Genomic DNA, 23,649 nt, shown 5'->3' on the forward strand with positions numbered 1-23,649 from the left:
CCGGTGTTGATGATGGCTCTGCTGCCCAAAGGACTGTAGTTGGGGTCTCCGGCCAGGTCCCGCTCGGCCCTTTCCTTAGCGCGGTTCTCGGTTCTGTTCACGGCCCGGCCCGGCCCGGCCCTCTCAGAGTGAGACTGTCCAGGCGAACCTCTGCTCGCCGCCATGCACGACGCCTTCGAGCCGGTGCCGATCCTGGAAAAGCTGCCTCTGCAGATCGACTGTCTGGCTGCCTGGGGTGAGTCGGGGGAGCGAGGGGCCGAGGCGGGGGCAACGCGGGAGCGGCACGGACCTTTCCCAAGCCTGGGGACGTGGACGCGCGTCTGGCTCTGTGGGCTCCGGTCGGACGCCGTCCGAAAGGGAACTGGGATGAAGGGGTGCAGAGCATTGTAGATTGCGAGGGCTCCTAGGACGATCCCCTGGGATCCAAGCATTTTAGGGAGTTTCCGCCTGCACTGGCTCTTGGTGCAGAGTTGGAGGTTGAGCTTTCCTTAATGGTGCTCAGCTTTGGCTTATTTCGATTCCCAAGAAGTCTTCAGTTTGGAGGCACAAGCAGTGGGAAGTTTTCAGGTTGCCAGGAATTTGAGCTTATCTGATGATGGTGTTGTACTGGTTTGGGGGGAATAAGTGGGTGGGTGGGGGGTGGGGGGGATGAAGGAGGGGGTTTTGAACAAGTTAACACCGCATGCCATTTTCCCCTTAGTGATCATTCATTGTTCACTTCTCATTATTGTAGGTAACTCACGTTGTTATTTAAACTCTTAATCTGGCCCAGCGACTTTCAACCAGTGTGCCACAAGAATTTGTAAAATATGCACTACCTGACTATTTAGTCAAGGGCAGCGACCTCTTTTCCCTTAGATTGTAAAAAAATAATAATTAAAAAATGAGAACAGCCAGCACAACAATAGCCATCCGGGAGCGAATGAATAAAAATTGTACCCATTTTTGGTCAGATCAGCAAAAAAAAACAAACAGTTTTTGGTGTGCTGCAGAATTTTAGTAATTAGTTTGTGTGCCACGAGATGAAAAGGGTTGAAAATCGCCGATCTAGTCAAATTGTTCATTGCCTTATATTCAAGTGCCCAAGTTACCTTAACTCTGTAGGTAGAACTTTATCATTCCAGGGCTGTCCTGAAATTTAACCCATAAAAACTGGCGTAAGCCTCTTGGGAGTGGCCAGTGCAGAAAACAGGGTCAGACAGCTCTTATCTCTTGTATACTGTGGAATAAAAAAGGTTTCAGTGGTCTAAACTTGGACTCTTAACTATGAACATTATGACTGGTTGTGTCTAACAGCCCCCAAAGACCAACTGAAATCCTTTCAGTTTTTCCTGTTAATGTCCAGGTACTGGAAATCAAGGACTATAAAAAGGTAGCTCAGAACCCTTAATGAGATCTTATACTGAGGGCCTGGTTAGGAATCTCAGTGGTGGCTGGCATCTTATGCATCATCTGTGGACGGTACCACCCAGCCAGCTTTGCCCGTGATGGGCCTGCTGGAGTCTTGGTGGTGGCTGGCATCTTATGCATCATCTGTGGACGGTACCACCCAGCCAGCTTTGCAGAGTTCTTCACAGCCTCTCCAGTAGCGTGCTTTCACTACAGATCTTCATGTTCATGCACACCCCTCCTGCCTTTAGCAGCCCGGGGCCTCTTTAAAATCGCATCTCCATAGTAAGCAGTCCTAGTCCTTTGGGTTAAGGAGAGAATCCTGCTTCCTCCAGATATCTCAAGAAGGCCTTCATTTCCTGTCGTTAAGTGCTCTCAGTAAGAATTTGAAACTTTAAAAATGAAAGACCTGGCACTGCACAAAGGGATTCATTCCCCTGTTTCTTCATCAGATATGTATTAAGTGCCTACTTAGACCAGTCTCTCCGCTAGGGACAGGAATAAGGGTGAGTAAGACGCAGTGCCTGTGCTTCTAGGACACACAGTGGGGGACAAAGACGTAAAGCAGATTATGATACAAGATAAATGATAACAGACATGCTGCTTATTAGGAAAACATGGAGGAGGGGTACCCAACCCTGCCTAAGACTTATGCTTCTGAAAAGGATGGGTGTAGTTGCTTACCACACTCTACTTAGTTTGTCACAATTTGACTCTGATGCCCTGTGGAACTGGTAGTAAACATATCTCAGCCTCTCTCACCAACAGCACTTGGTCACAGTAAAGATTCCCTCCCTGTGCCTGTGCTTTTCAGGAAGACAGGTTTGAAATGGTAGGTAGCTTTGGACCTGCCTTGATCTTCCACCGAACAGGAGATATGCCTGTTGCCTACTAGGATGTTGTGGTAGGTATTGGGGCTACAAGAGGCCATTTACCGCCTCTTGCCTCAAAACTGCTTTATTTTCAGGCTTTAGCAGCAATCAGTATTGCTCTTTCTAGTCACTACCCCTTTTACCTGATGTTCATCCAGGAACTTGCGGGACCAGACAGTATTCGAGCTAGAAGATGTCTTCAAGACACCATCATTTCTCTTCAGAAATGGAAATAAGGAGGGCACTGATGATGATGACCTCTCTAAACTCCAGAGTTGTAGAATCCAGCTGCCTTTTAAGCATCTTCATTTTGGGTGTCTAGTAACATGGCCAGAAAATTCTTGATGATTACACTCTCCCAAAACATGCCTTTCCCTCATACCATATCTCAGCACATGCCTTTTCTGTTTACTCATTTGGCTAAGGCCAAAAGCCTTGGAATCATTCTTGACTTCTCCTTTTCTCTTATACACCATATTCATTCCATTAGCAAATCTTGTCTGCTCCTCCTCCAGAATAAATCTATATTCCAGTTATTTCTTTCCATCTCCACTTTTTCTACTCTTGATGAGGTCACCATCCTCTCTCATCTGAATTACTATGGTAGTTTTCTGACTGATCACCCTGTGTTTGCCATTATGCTGTTTTCAGTTTTTTATCCACATAGAGGTAGAGTGATCTTTCCAAAACTTAGCCTAATTACATCTCTTCTCTGCTCAAAATCCTTCAGTAGCTTCCCATAACAATTAGGATAAGTTCCAAAGTCCTTACCATGGCTGGCTACGCCTGAGATGGTCAGGCCTCTGGTTTTACTTCCCTAACTTTATTTCCTAGGCTCTTATCTCTGACCCTGTCCGGTATTAGTCACACTGTCTTGTTCCATGAACAGACAAGGTACATACCTACCCCAGGGCCTTGGCACTCACTCTTTCCTCTGCCTGGCACTCTCTTGTCTTAGATGTTTCATGGCTCATTCCTCATTTCATTCAAGTCTCCTCTGAAATGTCACATAAATCAGCAAGACCTTCCCTAACTATTCTGTATAAAAGAGAATGCTATATCCATCATTGTGCTATTCTCTTATTCAGTCTTATCATTCTTTCATCATGGATTGTCATCTAATGCTATTTTATATATTATTATTATTATTGTCTCTCTCACTCCATCTATACTAATAATAGAGGAATATATAAATTGGCTGGGACACCGTAACGTAATGACTGAACAGCAGGGACCTGAGGCTGCATGGTGCCTGGTCAGGGCAGGGGATCTCAGGCCGCGCCCCCTGCCCGGCGAGGCTTGACGGGATTGGAGCCGGCCAGGTCTGGGTCTCCTGCGTTTTCGAAGTGCGTGTGGGTGGTGGGCGGGGACTTGACTCTAGATCCTGTGGCACACCCCAGACTCTGACAGGAGGGAGATTTTCATATACATTTTACTAATTTTCTTTCATCTCTGACACTTCTATTATAGAGAAAGGGCAAATAGCAATATTAAAATATTTCCTCTTAATTAATTCCCTTTTAATGTGCACGAATTTTGTGCACTGGGCCACTAGTATTAGAATATAAATTTCTTCAGAGTAGGGACTTTGTCTTGTATATCACTTTATTTGCAGTGTCTAAAACAGTTCCAAAGGCCCAATTGGTATCCATTAAGTATTTAATTAATGAATAATATTATTAATGGTAATAGCTTCCATTTATTGAATGCTAATCTATTGAGCTTTTATAAATAATTTTGCAGAGGAAGAACCTGAGAATTTAAGTAATTTTTTCAAGATCATGTATCTAGTAAATTATGGCTGATTCTACAGCCTGGTTCCCAAACTTTAATGCATATTCAGAGCCTGTAAAAAAAAAAAATAGCAGATATGTATGTGTGTATCTGTATGTGCATATACACAATCATATTTGCTTATATTATCCAAAGAAACAATGGGAAAATAAATCACAAACTACTAAAATGCTTACCTATAGTGGAAGGGAGAGAATAGTAGAGTGGACAAGGATGGAAGCTATATTTCTTACAGTTTTACCTTTGGAACTACATAGATATCTAATGTAATAAAATAAAATATAAAAATACAAATTTCAGGGCACTCACCCCTGCAGAATCATTGATGCGGAATCTCTGGACGCAGGGCTCAGGAATGTGTGTTTTTAATAAGTCCAAGTGATTCTGATGTGGCTAATCAGGGGCTTATGCTTTCGGAAACACTGTTTTTTGCCCTATGACCTAATGAAGGGAAGTGACCACCAGCTTATTCCCTGCAGTGGCCAGCACTGGGCCAGGAATGGAATTGTTAATTACATGAGGGTGTACTGGGTTGTACTGCTGGACAGATCTTCAGTAGGGTCATTATGAGCAAGAAGGGCCAGCCTTACTCACTTCCCAGGAGGGATCAAGTCCAACCTTGTGTCTCAGAGTTAGGCTGTCAGGAATTTTCTAGGGCTCACCATCACCTGTTTATACATGTGTTACTTGTTTGTATAGTGCATTCCACTGTCTGATGTGCAGTGTTGCATCTCAAAATGGACTGTTTACCCTGTGCTGTGCTTGCTCTGCAGGCTCTTCATTCTCTGTGTTTTGCATGTAAAGCTGTGTTATATGGCGACATGTCAATAGAACGTGAAGGCCCAATGTGGCTCAGGTCCTCTGGCCACCTGAGTCCCCACTGACTTCTGTAACCAAATTAAGCCTCTTCGAGGTTCTGTGCTGTTATTACATTTTCCTTATACTTTGAGGATTAGGAATGAGTATGTATATAGTGCTTTTACTATTTAAAGGAAAATTGTTACAATACTTTCCATATAAGATGAAGGTATTTTTCCGTAACACCTCCAAATGAAAAAACTTAAAAGGGTTAAATAAAATTTCATTTAAAAACAGCCCTGGCTAGTGTGACTCAGTTGGTTGGCATTGTCCCATGCACTAGAAGATTGCTGGTTCAATTCCCTGCTAAGGTGTTTGCCGGGATTGTGAGCTCCATCCCAGGTGGGAGGGTGTGAAGGAAGCAGCTGATCAATGTTTCTCTTTCATCAATGTTTCTCTCTGTCTCTCCCCCCATCTCTCAAATCAATAAAAACATATTAAATTTTTTTCAATGAACTTATCAGACTCCTTTTGATGACCAGTAGACATTTGGTAAGAGCCATCTATTGGCAAATAAATATTTCAAAAAAAAAAAAAAAGGAAAATGGGCTTTCAAATGCCATGCTTATGAGTTTGACTTCATATTGTAGTGTGCAGCTTCATGAGAATTTAAGCCCCAGTGGAACAGCATCAGAAATCTGCTATAAAGTAACCCACATGGAAGAACATGTGGAGTGAGACCAGTTGAGGCCATCTATCACAGGGGTCCCTGGAGAGACGATGAGACAGGGCTGTTGGGAGGTACCTTGTAGAGGGAGCATGATAGGCCTTGCAGACCCGGTGGAAGGTGAGGCTGTTAAAAGAGAGAAAGAAAAACAGGAGCTGGCAGGTGTTTGTGGGGCATAGTGAAGAGGAAGGAGTATGTTGGCCTTTTGGTTATAGATATTTATGTATGCTATAAGAGAATTTTTTAAAAAATCACACTTCATTTTATTTATATTTGAAATATCAGTGGGTTTCTTAAAAATTAACTTTAATATTACCAATTGCTCATACAGTAATATCTTTTACAAAGCAAGCACTGTATGCTGAATTATTTTTCTACTAGAGGCCCAGTGCACGAATTTGTTCACCAGTGGGGTCCCTCAGCCTGGCCTGCGGGATCAGGCCGAAACCAGCTCTCCAACATCCCCCGAGGGGTCCTGGATTGCGAGAGGGCGCAGGCCAGGCTGAGGGACCCGACTGGTGCACGATTGGGGCCTGGAAGGGACGTGGGAGGTTGGCCAGCCGGAGAGGGACAGTGGGAGGGCCCTAGGGTGTGTCCAGCCTGTCTCACTCAGTCCTGATCTGCCGGACCTCAGCAGCAAGCTAACCTACCAGTCAGAGCATCTGCCCCCTGGTGGTCAGTGCATGTCACAGCAAGCGGTTGAGTGGCCTTAGCATATCATTAGCGTATTATGCATTAATTGGTTGAATAGCCAACCGGTCAACTGGGCACTTAGCATATTAGGCTTTTATTATATAGAATGTTCTGTTCCAACATAAATCTCCAGCATTCCATTAGAACTAGTATTATTTCTGATTTCGACTTGTCATTAAGAGCACACTGTGTTTGCCCAGCCAGCATGGCTCAGTGGTTGAGCATCAACCTATGAACCAGGAAGTCACAGTTCCCTTCCTGCTCAGGGCACATGCCTAGGTTGCAGGCTTGATCCCCAGTGTGGGGTGTGCAGGAGGGCAGCCGATCAATGATTCTCTCTCATCATTGATGTTTCTACCTATCCTTCTCCCTTCCTCTCTGAAATCAATGAAGATATTTTAAAAAAAAAATAAAATGCACAATAAAAGAAGACAGAATCACTTTCTTTTTCTGGAAGACTAAGGACATCAACCTGGAAAATGTTCCTGAGGTGGCTCCTGACTCGTTTTTATAAATATAACCACTGCCTTCCTGACCGCCTCTGGCCAACACCCAGTCTTTTGCTGTGAGACGCCTTACTAAGTGCATCACAGCATGTGGTTAGGTCCTGACACACATGCATATCTTACTACATGTGTGACTCTGGACAAATACTTGTCCCCAAGGCCTCACCTATAAAATGGGGATTTATAAAAAGGACATATTTCAAAAGATAGTCATGAGGATTAATGAAATAACATTAATGGTATGTGCTCAGTACTTTCTGGAATACAGGGCATGCTCAGTCTATTTGTACCATTATCCAGTATTTTATTTTACAAAGGAGCAAGAGAGGGTATGACTGATTTCTGTTACAAGATCAGAAAGCTGAGGAAGTATCTGTATGTGCTTAGCTTCTCTTAATGAGTTAATATAGATCTGTCAGGGTAATTATTTAAACACTTTCAGGGCCTCTTTAGTTTTACTATAAACCACTGTCTCCCAAAATGAGGCCCCTGAACCAACAGCATCAGCATCACCTGGGAACTTCTTAGAAATGCAAGTTCCAGGGCCCATCTCCAGACGTATTGAAAAGGAAGCAGGTCAGGGCCCAGCAATGTGTTTTCACAAAGCCTCACATGATTGTGATACACACCAAAGTTTTAGAAGCATGGCCCTCGACCATCTTTTTTTTAACAAGAGCTTTATTGAAATGTAATTCACATACCATACAATTCACCCATTTAAAATGTACAATTCAGTGGTTTTTAGTACGTTCACAGAATTGTGCAAGTATCGCCACAGCCGATTTTAGAACATTTTCATTACCCTAAAAGGAAACTCCGAACCCATTAGTATTCATTCCGCATTTCCCCCCAAGCCCACCAGTCCTAGGCAACCACTAATCTCTGTCTCCACAGATTTGCCTAATTCTGGACTTTTCATATAAATAGAATCATAAAATATGTAGCCCTTTTTGTCTGGCTTCTTTCATTAGCATAATGTCCAGTTCGTCCCTGATACAGCATGTATCAGCACTTCATTTCTTAATTTCCGTTGTGTGGATATGCCACATTTTGTTTATCTCTTCATCAGGTGATTGACATTTGGGTTGTTTCCACCTTTTGGCTATTACAAATGATGCTACTATGAACATTTGTGTAAAAGTTTTTGTGTAGATGTATGTTTTCATTTCTCTTATTTCTATGCCCAGCGATGGAATTGTTAGGTTATATAGTTACTCTGTGTTTAATCTTTTGAGGAACTGCCAGACAGTTTTCCAAAGTGACGGCACCATTTTATATTCCTGCCAACAATGTATGAGGGTTCCAGTTATTCCCATCTTCATCAACACGTTATTATCTACTAGGCCATCTTTTGAGATAATGAATTCTGTAACCTTAATATACCACGGCACTTCTTATTTTACCTAAGATGAAATCATTAAACTTTCAAAGGATGCCTTTTAGCTGTTATTTCTGAGATTGGATACTTAGTTTCATGGTTATACTATCCATTTTATGATTTTAGAGATTAGGTACTTAGTTTCATGTTTATACTATCCATTTTATGATTTTATAAACTTCCATGATGTTTTAGGGCAGTTTAATTTAGAAACAATGAAGCCAGGGGCATTTTTTTCTTCTCTAATATGTCTAGTCTGATAATTGTTGAATAAATGCTTTTTTGATTGGTTGATTCTCAAATAGTTTTGACTATAAACATTCTTTAGCTTTGCAAAACACCTGCTATCAAAAAAACACATCTCACTTTCTTGACCCTTTGGTTCTGATTACCACCCCCAGATAAGGAAAGAGGGTCTGACGAAAGCTGACTGATGTTTCTCACAGCTCTTTTCTTTTCCAGAGGAATGGCTTCTTGTCGGAACCAAACAAGGACATCTTCTCCTCTATAGGATTCGGAAGGATGTTGGTAAGTGGCAACTTTCCAGAACTGGAAAGAAATGGCTTACTATCCATGCAAAAAAAAAAAAAAAAGTTTTGATAGTTAGCTAATGTACAACTGTAAAATCAGTGATTTCTGGACCCTTAAAAGAGTGGTTGGGGATTGGGAGTAGCACTGTGGGAAAGTGGGGAGAATCATGTGAGAATCTCCGGGGTTTTCTTAATTTTCAGACCATATGCCCCTGTGTCCATGGGATGGTGAGGCCGGGGGTAGGGGAATTAGATGTTCCCCCTTCCTCATTTTTTGGAGACTTACTGCTAGAAATAAGAAATGATACGTTGGAAAATAAGATGTTTCTGTAAATGATATGGTAGTAGAAAAATATTAGGAACCATTGATTTAAAAGACCTCATTGATTATGAGGGGTAAACTAGGAGAAAAAGGATCTAGGTTTGAGTCCAGCTTTATTTCTGTTTGGCTACTTTACTGAGTAGGTCCTTTTCAATGTCATTTTTCCCTTCTATAAACTGTCAGTTTTTAATCACAGATTTGTTGGGGTCAGATTCAATAAAATGTTTGAAAGAACTTTAAAAACTAAAGTTCTAATCAAATGTGACTTAGAATAGTAACTAAAAAGTATGTGAAATTTATTCTGTTAGAGCAGTGGTGGGCAAACCGCGGCTCACGAGCCACATGCGGCTCTTTGGGAAGTGACCAGATAAAGGAAAAGGACTTGTGAGTTTCTAGAATGGCAAATTGTGGGATAGCAAATATATGGGGGATCTAATTGGGGATAAGTTTGCTATGTAGATTTCTCTGCTGCCATCTCTGGGCTGATAGGGTTTTGAGTTGTTTCCAGTGATTAAATTCTGTCCTTCCTGATAGAAAAGGGGAGAGACAGCTTTGTAAATTTATGTTGTGCTTTTAGGCAAGTAGTAGAACAGAGAGAGGTTTTTTTTTTAAAAAAAAATTTGTTTTTATTGGTTTTAGAGAGAGAGAAAGGAAGAGGGAGAGAGTGAGATATTGATGAAAGAAACATCTATCAACTGCCTCCTGCATGCTTCCTACTAGGGATTGAGCCTGCAACCCAGGCATAAACCCTGGCCAGGAATTGAACCGGCACCCTCTCAGTGCATGGGATGACGCTCAACCAACTGAGCCATATCAGCCAGGGCAGAGAGAGTTTATCTTATATCTGCTTCTTCTCAGTTGCCTCCGCTCAAAATAATTCTTAAGCTAAAGTAGCATATTTGGGGTGGCATATTTGTCTACCCTTCACTGTGGTGCAGTGAGAAGAGAAACCAGAAGTTCAAAACAGTGGGTTTATTTCATTTCTAAGTGTTTCAGCTTTCTTTTCCATCAGCAATCAGCGAACTTGTTCCAATAAGAACCAAGTAGTAAATACTTTAGGCCTTGCAGGCCATAAGATCTCTGTTGTGACCACTCACCTCTGCCATTGTAGTAAAAAGGCAGCCATAGGCAATACGTAAAAGAAAGGGCGTGGCTATGTTCCAATAAAACTTTATTTACAAAAACATGTCAAAGGCTGGATTTGACCCATGTGCAGTACTTTGCTGGCCCTTGCTATAAATTTTTAGTTTTCAGAGCCAGAATATTTGCATTCTGTGACTTCTACCCAGTCTATAATTTGAAAATTAAGCTTGCCTTGGATTTTATTCAGCATTCAACAGCTGTGTTTTGACTCTACTTTGGGCTCAGATACTGTGCAGAACAGGGAGATAAGAGCCTGATATTCTTTCCCCCTAATAGATAATTAGTTCTTTTACCATCAAACACTAAGTACTACAATAAAGCCACTTGTTTAATATACCATTTCTGCATAAGTGGTGAGGAATTGACAACTAGACTATAAAAATAGATCTTTCAACATGGTATGGACTCAAACTGATAATACTAGTGTTAATGTGACGTGGACCCCGTGGTGTGACTGTTCCTTGTCCTGTGATCAATTCACCATGTGCCCTTTGACAAGTTAATCTTCCTGGGTCTCAGTTTTCTCATAGGCAACTTGAATAGCAATATTAGCCTACCTTAGACTATTAGGAAATCAAACTCTGATTAGAAACTTTTCTTCTTCCTATACCCTTAGAGAGCAGTTCAGTTCCGGCCTAGCTCTGGTCTGCTTAAGGGCCAGAAATAGGCCTGGGCCTCCGTGAATCAGCCATAGAACTAACTTGGCTTCTCAATTTGAAATATTATAAAGCTGGAGAGGTCTGCAACTGGACTGTCTTTCTGAGGAAAGGGAGTGGGTAACAAGATGTCATGGAAAGACCGGTATTAAGGGGACTGGGTTCTGATCCGACCTGAGCCATCTCCTTTAGCTCAAAAAGTCTCCAGGCCTCATTCTACTCATATCTTAAACACAGCGGTTAGATCAGTTCACATCTAAGGTCTTAACAACTTTAGGTTTGCTTCAGTGGTGCTGTCTGCCCTAGAGCAGTGGTTCTCACAGTGTGGTCCCCAGGTCCTTTCAGAGGATCCACAAGGTCAAAACTAAGTTCACAGTAACAATAAAAGATTACTGTTTTTTTCATTGACAGTTATTGACATTTGCACCGATGATACAAAAGTACCCGTAGCTAAAACTGCTGACCCCAACCCCACTGGTGTGACTCAGTGATTGAGCGTGGAACTATGAACCAGGAGGTCAGGGTTCTGTTCCTAGTCAGGACACATGCCCAGGCTGCAGGCTCGATCCCCAGTAGGGGGCCGTGCAGGAGGCAGCTGGTGAATGATTCTCTCTCATCATTGATGTTTCTATTTCTCTCTCCCTCTCCTTTCCTCTCTGAAATCAATAAAAATATAAAAATAAATAAAAATAAAATAAAACGGCTGACCCCTTAGCACAGGTTCAAGACAGTGGTCAACAAACTTGTTGCTACCAAACCGTACTAGTAGTCGTGTTCTCCATCCTGCACTCACAGTGGTTTGGGGTTTTGTTTTGTTAAAGCCAGTTTCACTTAAGAATATTCTTTGTGAGGCAGTAAAAAGTCTTCATTTCATTATATCTTGACCTATGAGAACACATCTTTCTATTAATTTCTGTGATGTCATGGGAAGTTCTCATAAAGCTCTTCTGCTGGGTGCCCAGGCACGGAGCACAGTGGCTGTCTCGGTTTGGAAAAGTACTTGTGTGTTTGAGTTATGAGCCAAACTGGCCACTTTTTTTCACGGAACATCGTTTTTGCTTGAAAGAATGACTGACAGACTATGGTGTTTCAGACCATTTGGGTATTTGGTAGATATTTTCTCAAAAATGAGCAAAGGGAATCTGTTACTTCAAAAAAAAACAAAAAACAACTGGCATTTTATTGCTAATGATACAATTAAAGCTTTCAAGAGAGAATTAGAATTGTGGAAAACTTGTACGCACCCCCATGAGCTTGACAGCTTCTCAATATTAAAGATTTTTTTTTAATGAGATTGGGGACAGGGGATAATGAGTGATTTAAAAAAAAAAAATCCTATAATGAAATGTGCCAACATTTAGGAAATCTGCATAACTCAGTGAACCAATATTTTCCAGTGCATGTAGTTTCTAAATCATGAGTAAAAGATCCATTTAAAGAGTATGATAGACCAATGGACTTTAACAGAAAAGTTCATTAATAGGTTTCGGATTCCACATTGTAAGAAACTTTATTTGTCAAGTTTTGGAACAGTATCAAAGATGATCACAATTAATCTAGAAAAGCTATTAAAATATTCCTCCTCTGTCTAACTGTATGCCCATGTGAGGACAGATTTTTGTCCTATACTTCAACCAAAACAGTGTATCAAAGCAGATTAAATGCAGAAGCAGATATGGGAGTCTAGCTGTCTTCTATTAACCCAGACACTGAAGAGATTTGCAGAAATATAAAACGATGCATTTTTTTTAATTTGGAAAAATAGCGTGTTTTTTGGTTAAAATATGTTATACTAAATGCAATGGGTTTATTGCTTGTTATTTTTGAGTTAATAAATACATATTTAAAATTTTTCCAGTTTTAATTTCTAGTATGGCAAACATTGCTAATTGTAACCCACATAAAAGTTTTAGGGTCCTCAGTAATTTTTAAGATTATGAAGGGGTCCTGAGACCAAAAAGTTTTTAAAATCGTTACCTTAAAGCCAGGGGTGGGGAACCTTTTTCTGCCAAGGGCCATTTGGATATTTATAACATAATTTGTGGGCAATACAAAACTATCAACTTAAAAATTAGCCTGCTGTATTAGATCAAACATTTATTAACTCACTCCTAATGCCTTGGCAGGGCCAGACCAAATGATTTCTTGGGACTCATATGGGCCTCTTCTTCTTTTTTAACATGAATGTTTCACGAAAAATGATTTTAATGTTACATGCAATAAACATTAAATGGGCCCCTTCTTCATCTTCCCTGCCGAGTGACACATTGGGGACGTGTGACCAGCTTTGGTGGCAGGGGCCCTTGTGGCTGCCTCAGTGAATCTCTGCCGACTTTGGGGCGGGCAGGAGCCCACCTCGGAGTGGGGAGCAGCAGGGGTCAGCAGTGTGAGCAGTTTGTCCACACGCTGAGAGGCAGGGAGCAAGGTGTGGACTCCGCACAGGCTGGGCCGTCAGCCCCGAGTTTGTTCTGGGCCGTCTTTCACTTTGCTGCTAGCGAACTGCTCGACCCATCAGGCCCCTCAGATAGGAAACTGGAATAATAGTACTGATTTATTGGGGGTAGTTGTGAGGTTACAGAAAACACTTACACATTTTTAAACCTAATTAATGATAGCTGCTGTTATTATTTATTCCTTTTTGACTCTTTGGTGACTTTTGAGGCTGAATATTTTTATCATCCTAGCAAGGCTGGCTTCACATATTTTTATGGTACATAACGTTCCCCCCTTTTTTGCAACAGTGCCAGCAGCTGTGGCATCACCTGAAAGTGGCAGTAAGTGTAGATGCATTAAATTGCTTTAGCTCTGGGGATGGTGTGGAGTGTGTTTGCTCTGTCCCAGAACATCGGGTAGCAGCTGGGAGTTCGTTGGAATTGGACCTAAGGCTGCTTTGGGCTGGTTTTCGTTGCTTGGTCTTAAATATTTGACTTTTGCTCTTTATACTCTTTTTGTGTGTGTGAAATACTTTGCCAAGGTACTGTTTTGTAGGATAAGATGTTCAGACTCACAAGTACCTTGCAGCTTCAGTGAACTTCTGTGGTGTCATACGCCTGCTAATGCCACGTGGAAGCGCATGAAACCCTCTGCTCTAAAATTGGAGTTGAAAGCAACTTACTGTACGCAATAAAGACAGCAGGCTCGTGTACATCTCTGACTTCTGGTCTTTTAGGAATTGTTAAAGATTCATGGAGGAGAGCAGTATGGAGCAGCATTTTGTGTTGTCGTTATTTTTAAATATGGCCCTGTGTTTGGAACTGTGTTTCTTTCTTTTCCATAGGCTGCAACAGGTTCGAAGTGACACTAGAGAAATCCAATAAGAATTTCTCCAAAAAGATTCAGCAGGTAGGCAGTGATGGCGGTTGCTACATTTATATTTGACTTCGCTGAGACCCTGGCAGAACTAGAACTTCGGTAACATCATTTAACTCTGAATCCTCTGCTCTGTCCTCCCATTTATCCAGGGATTTCTGTCTATCCATCATGTGTCTGAGGTCCTTTCACAAGCAGAAACTGTGATTGCACATAAATATCAGTCAGATCCCTGTCATTGGTGTAGGCTCTTTATCCCTTTTTATTACTGTAGTTAAATGAATGTTTGTTAACCCTTGTCAGGAATGTTTAATTAAGTCTAATGATTTGCTGTTTTCCAGATCCATGTGGTTTCCCAGTTTAAGATTCTAGTCAGCTTGTTAGGTAAGAAAGGGGGCTATGATTGTATTTCATGTGTCAAAAAACACAAGTTATGACCTAATTAATCCTTTCTTGGTTAATTTGATAATTGTTACTAATAATGAAACTGGCATGTTCCAAATCCTCTATAATAAAAGGCTAATATGCAAATTGACTGAATGGCGGAATGACCAGTTGCTATGATGTGCACTGACCACCAGGGGGCAGATGCTCAACGCAGTAGCTGCCCCCTGGTGGTCAGTGCGCTCCCACAGCGGGGGTGCCGCTCAGCCAGAAACTGGACTCACGGCTGGTGAGCGCAGCGGTGGTGGCAGGAGCCTCTCCCGCCTCCGCGGCAGTGCTAAGGATGTCCGACCATGGTCCTAAGCCATCAGTTGGACATCCCCTGAGGGCTCCCAGACTGCAAGAGGGCATAGGCCGGGCTGAGGGATTTCCCGCCCACCCTCCCTCCCCCCCCAGTGCATGAATTTCATGCATCAGGCCTCTAGTAATATATAACAGGCTACATAGATAACTAAGACAAGAACAGCCTCCATAAACTTGAGCTCTGTTCTCCAAGAAGTGTCACTTCATTTATTCACTCATTCATTCATTCATTCAGTAATTGAGCAAATATTCATTGAGACGTACTTTAGGCATTGGGGTTACTATGTTGAATAAGACATGGTTTCTATCTTGTGTTCCGATTGTGAAGACTGAAATGATAGAACGTAATCATAATACAGTATGGTAAGTTACAGTGGAGAGTTATACAAAGTGTTGTGGGATCTTAGTAATGGGAGGGACAACATTATCTAGTGGGTGATTAGGATTTTGACAGAAAGTGGTAGGCAGAGCTTTATAGGCGGAAGAAACAGCTTAAGCAAAGGCCCTGAGAACAGGCCAGACTTAGGTGGAGAGTGGCAAGAGGAAGGTGAAAGAGATCAGGGCAAGACTGTCCAGGGCCTTGTGTGACAGCCACAGTCTCATGGGAGGCAGCCAGTGAGGACTTTCCTTGGCGAGCAGACGACTAGAAGCCTGCTGCACACTCAGTACTGTTCAGCCCAGGGCCCACATGGTAGAGTCGTGTTAAACTTGGATTTAAAATGGAGAGAAGCATTGAGAGTAACAAGTCTTCATGACAGAAGCTAGATAGGAGGCCTGAGTGAAATTCTCTTGCATGCTTTGCTAGAAAAGAAATCCTTGCAATTGGTTTGTACAAAATCCACGGGGGTTTCCTTTCTCTTATTGGAGCCTCCCCATGTAAGTAGCTTTGACAACCATTTCTTATACAAACATTGCATCACAAATTTCCAGACTTGAGAAGGAGTATGAGAGTACTCGGAAGTGAAAGAGGTCTTTTATTTAAACTGGCCACAATTTAAAGGAACAAAATATCCAAGTCCAGAAGACTGAGTAACCTCATCCAGGTTTGGTAACAGACCAGAGTGAATCATTGTTAGTGAAACTGACAGAAGGTGCATCTACAACCAACACTTGGCATTTGGTTCTTCTGGTTGTTACAGTTTTGTTTTTGTCTTGAAGGTGGATATATTAGAGAATTGTGATAATTCATTGTGATGTTTTGCCTCCTTTTAAACAGAAAATAATATTTATGTCCATGACCTATTGACATTTCAACAAATCACTACGGTTTCAAAAGCAAAGGGAGCATCGCTGTTCACATGTGACCTCCAGGTAAGTGTAGGCAAGATGAAATTCACCTTTGTGCTTAAATAAAAAGTCTTTCCTCTGTCGTTTATACTATTAGATGGGAAGAATAACACTGATATCCAATCCCAGCAGAGACTCTAAAGAGAATATTTGATTTTGAATTGTATTAGAGAAATTTCCCCGTTAGTATGTAGTCTGAGGTTGAAGCATTTGCATTCCTGGTATGTGTGCCAATTAAAGCACCAGACATCTGTATGGCAGGAGGCAGCTAACCAAGGATAAAAACACCTGTGATGGAGAAACCATTACTGGGAAATGAAACCTGTAACAGTACCATGAACATAGCTATGAGACATTAAATTGACTCTTATTTTAAACATATCATCATGGCTTCTGTCTTTAGGGAGCTTTTGTCATTCAGGAAAGACATTTCTCATTTTTTGCTAATTCACCACCGTTACATTCTTCAAAATCTGCCTTACCCACAATTGGATCACTTTTTAGCATTTATGATCTACATTGTTTTATGCGTAGACATTTTCTTTACCACCAACTCCTTTTTCTTTAAAAATTTTTTTTAAAAATTCATTTCAGCAAAAGGAAGAGAGAAGGAGAGAGAGAAACATTGATGAGAGAATCATTGACCACCTGCCTCCTGCACACCCCCTACTGGGGATTGAGCCTGCAACCCGGACATGTGCCCTGACTGGGAATCGAACTGGCCACCTCTTGGTGCATGGGATGATGCTAACCATTGAGCACACTGGCTGGGTTTCCCCCCTCCTCCCCCACTTCTATAAAGGATTGAAAGTGACCACTGACCATGCTGATCTCAGATCCAGCATGAATTGACAGCCATGAGCGAGAAGCATTTAAAGGAAAAAAAGGAGGAAGCGGTTATGTAGGTAAAGGCCTGCCCTGGGATTTTCCTCTCTGAATTGTGAATGTCCACAAGATTTGCTGGTGCGAAGGCCTTTGACCAGCAGCCCGTGGGGAGGAAGTGCTCTCGGCCTGTTGTTTCTGAATACATCTTAGAGAACGGTATTCTTCAGGTCATGATGGGCTTTTCAGATTAGTAGCCATTTCAAGGTAGAAAATCTCTAGTCTAGTTGTCATTCAGTTACAGAGTAATTGTGTGCATATCCTCATTTGCTCTGGGTATGTATTTGCAGCACATAGAGACTGGTGAGGAGGTGTTGCGGATGTGTGTAGCTGTGAAAAAGAAGCTGCAGCTCTATTTCTGGAAGGACAGGGAATTTCATGAATTGCAGGTAAAGTCCACTGTCACCTGTCCATAGGTTGGGGCGGGGGGGAGGTCCTGCTATCGTTCTCACAGCTTGAAAGACTAACGGTTCAGTGTATGAAGGTCATGATCTTGGAGTTCTCTCCAGAGGAGTGCTCTGCTATGTATACACAGAGCTATTCGTGCCCATCGGTCAAAGTCTCGTGGTCTCCAGAGGCAGCAGCAGTACAATTGTAGTGCAACTGTACAGATTGGTTTTCTCAAAGTGAGTGTTCACCTTTCCAAATGCACCTTGTCCAGTACTTGGGTGACTTACAGTCAGTCCTCACTGAACATTGGTGATAGGTTCTGCAACTTTAAGCAAAATGACATAGAACAAAATAGGCTCATTGCTATAAACAAGAGTTAAACTCCTACAGCATCTTGTCAACATTATAACAAAATGATGTTGAATGAAATGATATTATTCAAGGACCAGCTATATTTTTATTATGGGTGATTTCCTGGTCTTGTGCTTATGGAATTGAATTCAAATGAGGACGAGGGTGATTTTGCAGAATGGGGGTGGAATAATAGGAACGTTGTGATTTTTTTATTTTAACATCTTTCCAATTGAACTCTTGCTCTCTTTCTTCAGGGGGACTTTAGTGTACCAGACGTGCCCAAGTCCATGGCATGGTGTGAAAATTCTATCTGTGTGGGTTTCAAAAGAGACTACTACCTCATAAGGGTAAAATTATTATTTTGCAAATATCATCAGTTTGTTTTGGGGAAGATGATTCTGTGCTTCTGAAGTATAAGTCAAGAGACTGCCTTAAGTAGAGTTTTTGGCATACAAGGGTTTGTGCTTGTATGTTTGGTTATTTTTCATGCTCTCAGCATCTTTCACAAATATGATGTCTGTGTATCTTAAGCCAGGCAGAGTCAGCCCTCAATTCTCTACATAATGAATTGTCCACATCCTGAATCTAATTATTGGAACAGATCATTAGGGCTGCTTGCCTCCAACAGCGTTATCATGGACTGCTATTTTAGTATTAAGTATTTTTAAGACTTTGAGATATCTGCCTCTTTTAGTATATTTGTTTTAAAAATTGTTTTCATTGCTTTTTTTCTAAACTTCAAAAACCATACATATTTATTATAGAAAATAAGAAAATATAGATAAAAGGAAAATAAATGAGGTGCAAATCATCCATAATCCCCCCACTCAGAAATAATCACTGCTGACCTTTTGGTACAGGGCTTCTATCCTGTTTATAAAAATACCATGTTATACACGTATATGTATTGTATTATACTGTATATATTATGTAATATACGGTATAACCTGCTTTTTCTTTTCACCTAAGCAGTAAATATCCATGACATTAGTCTTTTTTCCTCCACTATGCAAACTATATGTACACAACTATAGAAAAAGGTTGATAATCATTTGTTTCATAATCTAAATTTCTTAGCTTCATATCCCTCTCATAATCCAGACGTGGCAGTTCTAGAAGCCGTTCTCCCCCTCTCCCCACTTCCCTACCCCCACTGTGTTAACTCATCATTGTTTATCTGGTTACTGTATTTGTTCCATATTTACATTGTTGGAATATCCTACCTTTTATCAACATCAGAGTTGCAAGTTCGTAAAGGAGTTACTGGTGTACAGTTGACTGAATAGCAAACTTGCATCTAGGCATATAGTTGTTAAGAGAAGTCTGGGGGATGGGAGACAGCCAGAAGTTGGAGTATTTTTATTACCTGACAACCTTGGATGCTTCCATCTCCCACTTAAGGCTAGAATCATTTGAGCGTGGAAAATCTTGCTATTGGGACCAGGATATTAAAAAGTTATTCATTTATTTACATATAGTAAAATTCATTCTTTTTGATGTATAGTTCCGAGTTTTGAAAATTGCCCGGAGTTCTGTAACCACCACCACAATCAAGATTTAGAACAGTTCCATCACTCCTGAAATTCCCTTATGCTGCCTCTTGAGGTCAGCCCCTCCTTCTACACTCAACCTCCAGTAATCTGTTCTTGCTTTTGCCAGATGTCAGATAAACAGAAGCATCAGAATCATATATATGATTAGTGTACTGTAATGCATTTGACATCCACCTGTGTTGTGTCAATATATTCTTTTTATGGCTGAATAGTATTCTATGGTACGAATGTATTATAGTTTGTTTATTCATTCACCAGTTGAAAGGCAAAGTTGTTTCCAATTTTCAGCCATTATGATAAAGCTGCTATAAACATTTGCATATAGGTTTTTATGTAATAAAAAATAAGTTTCATTTCTCTTGGGCAAGTGTGTAGTAGTAGAATTGCTAGGTTACATCCTAAGTGTATATGTAACTTTAAAAGAAACTAACTAACAGAACAGCTGTACCATTTTGCATTCTCACCAGCAGAGTCTGAGCGGACCAGTTGCTCTTCATCCTGGCCAGCACTAGACATTGTTATTTGCCAGGCGAGATGCTTGTCTCTGTGTTAGAGAAGAAGAGAACTGGTTCTACAGAGTGAGGACAAAATGTTTCTAACAAATTCTATTTGTTATCTGTTTCCGTGTGCCAAACAAGGACTGTTTCTGACTTCTGTAGGTTTTGGGTTTTATCTTGATTTTTCCCAGGCCGTGTTCATGCCTCGGGTCAGAGAATGCTGGGTGACTGACTCTCTGCCTTCCCGCAGGTGGATGGAAAGGGGTCTATCAAAGAGCTCTTCCCAACAGGAAAACAGCTGGAGCCCTTGGTTGCCCCTCTGGCAGATAGAAAAGTGGCCGTGGGTCAGGATGATCTCACCGTGGTGCTCAATGAGGAGGGGATCTGCACACAGAAATGCGCCCTGAACTGGACGGACATACCAGTAGCCATGGGTGAGACTAACAGTAGCTGCTCTTGCCCATTTTGGGCTAGGGTGTGTGCCACCTTCGAAGAATGGAAGAATAGCTTTAGCAGACTGTGGTTAACAGTGTCGTTCACTCTCAGTTCCCCTCATAACTAGGCAACTGTAGTGGGGTTTTTGAAAATGGGATATTCTGGTTTTTGTAGAAAACTGATGTTTGTGTCAGAGGCAGGGAAAATCTAAATAGAATTGAACATTTTATAAGTAATTGTCTACTGCTATCTTTATCTCTTAGTTTATTTTTAATGGTTTTATTGTGTCCTCTGCCAGGTAGTGGAAATTCCTTATTTATTTCTGTAATACATATAACTCAGTTTACATGGTGGTTATTGCTGCTGTTTTTGTAACTTAGAGGTGCAAACTGCGTTTAGGTGTCAGTCACTGTCCTTCGTTTCTGTCCCACACCTGCCTCGGACTCCCAGCTCTCTGTAAGGGTGTTGCCAGTTGAAAGAATGAACATTTTAATAATAGTTACTGCTATGGAATGGGGCATGCAGACTTTAAGGACTTTAGCTCTGGACACAAAAATTAAATTTTGTAAAAAGTGACAAAACTGCTTTAGGCGCTGCTTAAGGTGTTAAATTGGATGAGCTGAGATTCAGTAGTTCAGAAGGGGAAAGCTCATTGTTCAGTAGTCAGGAGGTAGTTTCGTTACATCCATAAGATTGCACTAGACTGGCAGGGAATTTAGGATCTGGCTTAAAGAAAAATTCCCTTTCAATCCAGGTAGAAAGAATAGTTTGAAAAGCGAATAAATATAGAAGACATGCTGATCTGTGAGAGGGCATGCCAGAGACTGAGCTCTAGGTGGTCTGAATTATCTATACTAATAAAAGCCTAGGTGGCCCTTGCGCCCTCGCATCATCACAAGATGGCCACCCCACATCACAAGATGGCCACCACAAGATGGCCGGCAGGGGAGGGCAGTTAGGGGCGACCAGGCCAGCAGGGGAGGGCATTTGGGGGTGACCAGGCTGGCAGGGGAGGGCAGTTAGGGGGTGATCAGGCTGGCAGGGGACGGCAGTTGGGGGTGATCAGGCCAGCAGGGGAGGGCAGTTGGGGGCGATCAGGCCAGCAGGGGAGCAGTTAGGCGTCAATCAGGCTGGCAAGGGAGCAGTTAGGGGGTGATCAGGCAGGCAGGCAGGCAAGTGGTTAGGAGCCAGCAGTCCCGGATTGTGAGAGGGATGTCCGACTGCCTGTGGGATCAGGCCTAAACCCGCAGTCGGACATCCCCCGAGGGGGTCCCAGATTGGAGAGGGTGCAGGCTGGGCTGAGGGACACCACCCCCCCATCCAGTGCACGAATTTCATGCACCGGGCCTCTAGTGGAAGAATAAGGTTAGGGCCAGTTGTTAGAGGCCCATGCCAAGGTTGGAGAGGCCAGTAGATTCCGCAGGGGTAGAACATTTTATTAAAGTTCTAGGGTGGTTATTCTGATGGTGGTTAGAGACTAATACACCAGAAGGAAGAGAAATCAAAAGGATAGTATTTGATAAGGCCCAGGATTATGCATATTAGTGAGTTTGAGGGGTTAAGAGCTTCCCAAGAAGCTTCCTGAGGTCCTAGGGGCCCTTGTTCAGAAGAACGTTGGTAGATGAGATGAAGATGTGTGTAATATACGTGAAGCTTGCGTCTGACTCTCCAGTGTGAGAATTCCTGTTTTAAAACCTTTGTCAGTGCCCAGTGCCTTCAGCAGTGTTTCTCAGAAACATTTCTGTGCCTTAACATTTTGAACGAGAGGGCATTCTTTCTGGGTAGGGCGGGACTCACCTCTGACAGGAGGAAGACTAAGCTCAGAATGGCATACATTTTAAACCGCACTTTTGCCAAAACCGGTTTGGCTCAGTGGATAGAGCGTCGGCCTGCGGTCTCAAGGGTCCCAGGTTCGATTCCAGTCAAGGGCATGTACCTTGGTTGCGGGCACATCCCCTAGTAGGGGGTGTGCAGGAGGCAGCTGATCGATGTTTCTCTCTCATCGATGTTTCTAGCTCTCTGTCCCTCTCTCCTCCTCTCTGTAGGAAAAAAAAAAAAATAAATAAAATATATTATAAACCACACTTTTATTTCTGCTCTCATCTTGACTACTTCACACAGGTTCCAGTCATTTTCTTTTTGTTTTGTTTTTTAATCTTCACCTGAGGATATTTTTGCATTGATTTTTAGAGAGAGTGGAAGGGAGGGGGAGAGACAGAAGGAGAGAAACATGGATGTGAGACTCCGGCTTATGCCCCGATTAGATCAAGCCTGCAACCTAGGTATGTGCCCTTAACTGGAATCGAACCCGGGACCCTTCAGTCCGCGGGCCAACACTTTATTCACTGAGCCAAACCGGCCAGGGCAGGCTCCAGACATTTTGGACTCCCCCTCACTGCCATTGTCTGCACTGTTTTCCTTTCTTCTCACCCAGCAACATCCTGCTCATATGACAAGGCCCCATGCAGCGGCACTTCCTCTATGGAGGCTTCTCTGACCCACAGGCAGAGTTAGCTACTTCCTCCTTGTTGCTTCCAGAGCCTTTCAGGTTTCTCTGTCACGGCACCCACATGGTCCCTCTGGGTGCAGGGAGTTGTCGCCTCTGCTACTGTAGGAGCTCTGTGAGCTAAGGACTCCTGTCTCCATCCACTCTGGGGGGTGTCTGAAACATGGCCTTTTAGTAAATGCTTGAGGAATAGATGAGTCATGTCATTGTCAGCCAGTTATTATGTCTGCTGCACACTAGCCACTCTGCTAAGTTTTGAAGATACAAAAAGATCCAGACCATTTTTATTGTGTTTGAGAAACACTACTGAAGAGTTGGGGAGACTGAACAAATGCAATTTCACAACCAACAGGGTTTCTACTATAGATTACCTTTAAAAAATTATTAGACCTGCCATAGCTGGTTTTGATCAGTGGATAGAGCATCAGCCTGTGGACTGGCCGGTTCTGGGTTAGATTTTAGTCAAGGGCACATGCCCCGATTGCAGGCTCAATCCCCAGTAGGGGGCGTGCAGGAGGCAGCCGACCAATGATTCTCTCTCATCATTGATGTTTCTATCCCTTTCCCTTCCTCTCTGAAATCAATAAATATATATTAAAAATAATAATTAGACCTTATTAAGATTAAAAAAGGAGAGAAATTTTACATATTTATACAAATTAACACTGAGGAAAATTATACTAGCTTTAAAAAAATGAGACCAACATTGAAAGAAAATTTAAAAATCAAGTGCAAAACAATGTTTTTTAATTGTATTTTCTGGTAAGATAAAAAATAGCAGCATAGTAACAATAGCATTTAAATTGATGAAAATATTACTTATGCTCCAGTTTCTTCATTTCTGAGTTCCCTTCTGGCTTTAAAATTTTATTGTACTATTC

At 42.0% G+C, this 23,649-nt stretch overlaps 1 protein-coding gene across 1 annotated transcript in view; it reads left to right on the plus strand.

Annotated features, from left to right (window-relative positions):
* The window catches only part of VPS39 (VPS39 subunit of HOPS complex), a 45,498-nt gene continuing 21,849 nt past the window's right edge, over positions 1 to 23,649 (plus strand). Inside the window, exons 1-8 of the mRNA XM_008143037.3 lie at positions 1 to 235; positions 8,620 to 8,685; positions 14,086 to 14,150; positions 14,459 to 14,501; positions 16,081 to 16,175; positions 17,324 to 17,422; positions 18,032 to 18,124; positions 20,078 to 20,261. Coding sequence (XP_008141259.1) covers positions 163 to 235; positions 8,620 to 8,685; positions 14,086 to 14,150; positions 14,459 to 14,501; positions 16,081 to 16,175; positions 17,324 to 17,422; positions 18,032 to 18,124; positions 20,078 to 20,261 — 718 coding nt within the window. The 5' untranslated portion in view covers positions 1 to 162. The remainder of the gene's footprint in view (positions 236 to 8,619; positions 8,686 to 14,085; positions 14,151 to 14,458; positions 14,502 to 16,080; positions 16,176 to 17,323; positions 17,423 to 18,031; positions 18,125 to 20,077; positions 20,262 to 23,649) is intronic.

This window comes from Eptesicus fuscus, chromosome 5 (genome assembly GCF_027574615.1).
Source record: "Eptesicus fuscus isolate TK198812 chromosome 5, DD_ASM_mEF_20220401, whole genome shotgun sequence".
Classification (NCBI taxonomy): Eukaryota; Metazoa; Chordata; class Mammalia; order Chiroptera; family Vespertilionidae; genus Eptesicus; species Eptesicus fuscus.